The sequence below is a fragment of the Haliaeetus leucocephalus genome, unplaced genomic scaffold (assembly GCF_000737465.1).
Source record: "Haliaeetus leucocephalus isolate CR32 unplaced genomic scaffold, Haliaeetus_leucocephalus-4.0 Scaffold1013, whole genome shotgun sequence".
NCBI lineage: Eukaryota > Metazoa > Chordata > Aves > Accipitriformes > Accipitridae > Haliaeetus > Haliaeetus leucocephalus.
Genome location: NW_010973449.1, coordinates 1 through 1,858, shown reverse-complemented (window position 1 = coordinate 1,858; position 1,858 = coordinate 1). Strand labels below are relative to the sequence as shown.

At 65.7% G+C, this 1,858-nt stretch overlaps 1 protein-coding gene across 1 annotated transcript; it reads left to right on the top strand.

The window, feature by feature from the left end:
• The first annotated feature begins 64 nt into the window (after nt 1–64).
• ELOF1 (elongation factor 1 homolog (S. cerevisiae)) lies at nt 65–1,038 on the top strand. Its single transcript, XM_010584884.1, has 3 exons — nt 65–271; nt 418–488; nt 573–1,038. Exons 1-3 carry the CDS (start codon nt 156–158, stop codon nt 635–637), a joined length of 252 nt encoding a protein of 83 aa, XP_010583186.1. The 5' UTR covers nt 65–155; the 3' UTR covers nt 638–1,038.
• The last annotated feature ends 820 nt before the right edge of the window (nt 1,039–1,858 follow it).

Below are 1,858 nucleotides of genomic sequence, written 5' to 3'. Positions count from 1 at the left end.
GGGGGTGCGGGGGCCGGGCCGTCGAGCTCGCCCCCGTCGTGGCCCATTGCAGGTCGGGGCCGCGCCCGCGGTGGCTCCTGGACGCCGGGTGCCGGGAGAGGCTGCGTCCACCCGGCCTCCGGCCCGTGACCGGGTCCGTCGCGGTTCCCGCAGCCATGGGGCGCCGTAAGTCCAAGCGGAAGCCGCCCCCCAAGAAGAAGGTGACGGGGACGCTGGAGACGCAGTTCACCTGCCCGTTCTGCAACCACGAGAAGTCCTGCGACGTCAAGATGTGAGTGGGGGCGAACGGCCCGGGAGGGGACGCGGCTGGGGGGCCACGGCCGGGGGGGGGGAGTGCCACGGCTGGGAGGGGGCCACAGCCCGGGAGGGGGCATGGCCAGGGGCTGCCTGTAGCAGCCTGTCCTCTGCTGCCCCCAGGGATCGTGCCCGCAACACGGGGGTGATCTCCTGCACCGTCTGCCTGGAGGAGTTCCAGACGCCCATCACGTGTATCCTTACCGGGAACCCCATCCCCCCAACCCTCCCTGGATCCCCCCTCCGCTACCCTGTTAGTGCCTTAACATCCCCCTGAGACCTGTCGGAGCCGGTGGACGTCTACAGTGACTGGATCGATGCCTGCGAAGCTGCCAACCAGTAGCGGCTGGGGCAGCCCCTGCCCACAGCACAACCCCAGACCCCTGGGGCGGGAGATCACATCCCTACCCCGAGACCTGAGGCAGAGGGGTCATGTCCCTGCCACCCCTTTGTGGTGTTTTCTTTATGTTTTCTACCTTTCTGTTCCTGGGCATGGGGCTCCAGCTCACATGGGGACCCAGGATGTGTCCTCCCCCAAGGACGGGACTCCTGCTCTTGGGGCGGGTCTGAGGGAGGGAGGGGGCTCGCCTGGCCCCTCTGGGACTTGTCCCCATCCCAGGGACTTAATTGCCTCTCACCAGCAAGCTGTAGGGACTGCACAGGAGCGGGGCTGCTGGGATGCGGGCACAGGGGCCAGGCGCAGAGGCGACGTGTTTTGGCAGAGCCGCCCTTGAATAAACACCCTTGTGGGGCTGGGCTGGGGCTCTGTGTCCTTGTCACTGACGGTGCCACTGTGGGGGGCACAGCGATGCGTGGGGATGTGCGGGGACACTTGGGGATGGCCTTGTGTGGATGGTCGGGCCCACAGGGGCCAGGTGATGCCAAAGCCCTAGTGAGGCTCAGTGGTGATAACAAATCTGTTCTGGTTTCACAGCTACACTGGGACAAATTGTCACCCTCACCCACCAGCTCCTAAACCCAGGGACCCCGTTACCCCCTAGAGACCTCGTTAGGATTGACTTTATTGTCACAGGTGCCTGCGTGGGTAGGAGGTGCCGGGGCCGGGCATTTCAGGGGCTCTGTGGGGGTCACCCCAGGCTCAGTGCTGCCCTGATGTGGGGAACCTGGGTGTTCAGGGCCACCCCTGTCCCACTTACAGCATCCTTGCGCTGTCTGGCCACCGAAGCATCCCCTCTGTGCCACCACGTGTCTTCCTGTCCTCCCCCCCGTGCCCACTCTGTGTCTTGGTATCCCTCTGTCCCCATTCCCCTTCAATGTCCCCTCTGTGTGCCTCGGTGTCCCCACATCCTTGTCCCATCTCCATGCCTCGTTGCCCCCCCACCAGCTCATTCTGTCCCACCCCACGTCGTGTCCCCCCAGCCCTGTGCCTTGCTGTCCCCTGTAGTTCCCCCCATGTCTCGTTGTCCCCTGTCTTGCTATTGTGCCTCCTTGTCCCCTGTGCTGGTGCCCACATAGGCGGCAGGTTTGCATGTGGGTTTTATTGTGCCTCGGTGGCGGGGGGGGAGTGACGGCGGGGCCGGGCCCCCTGGCCGAGCCCCCCCGG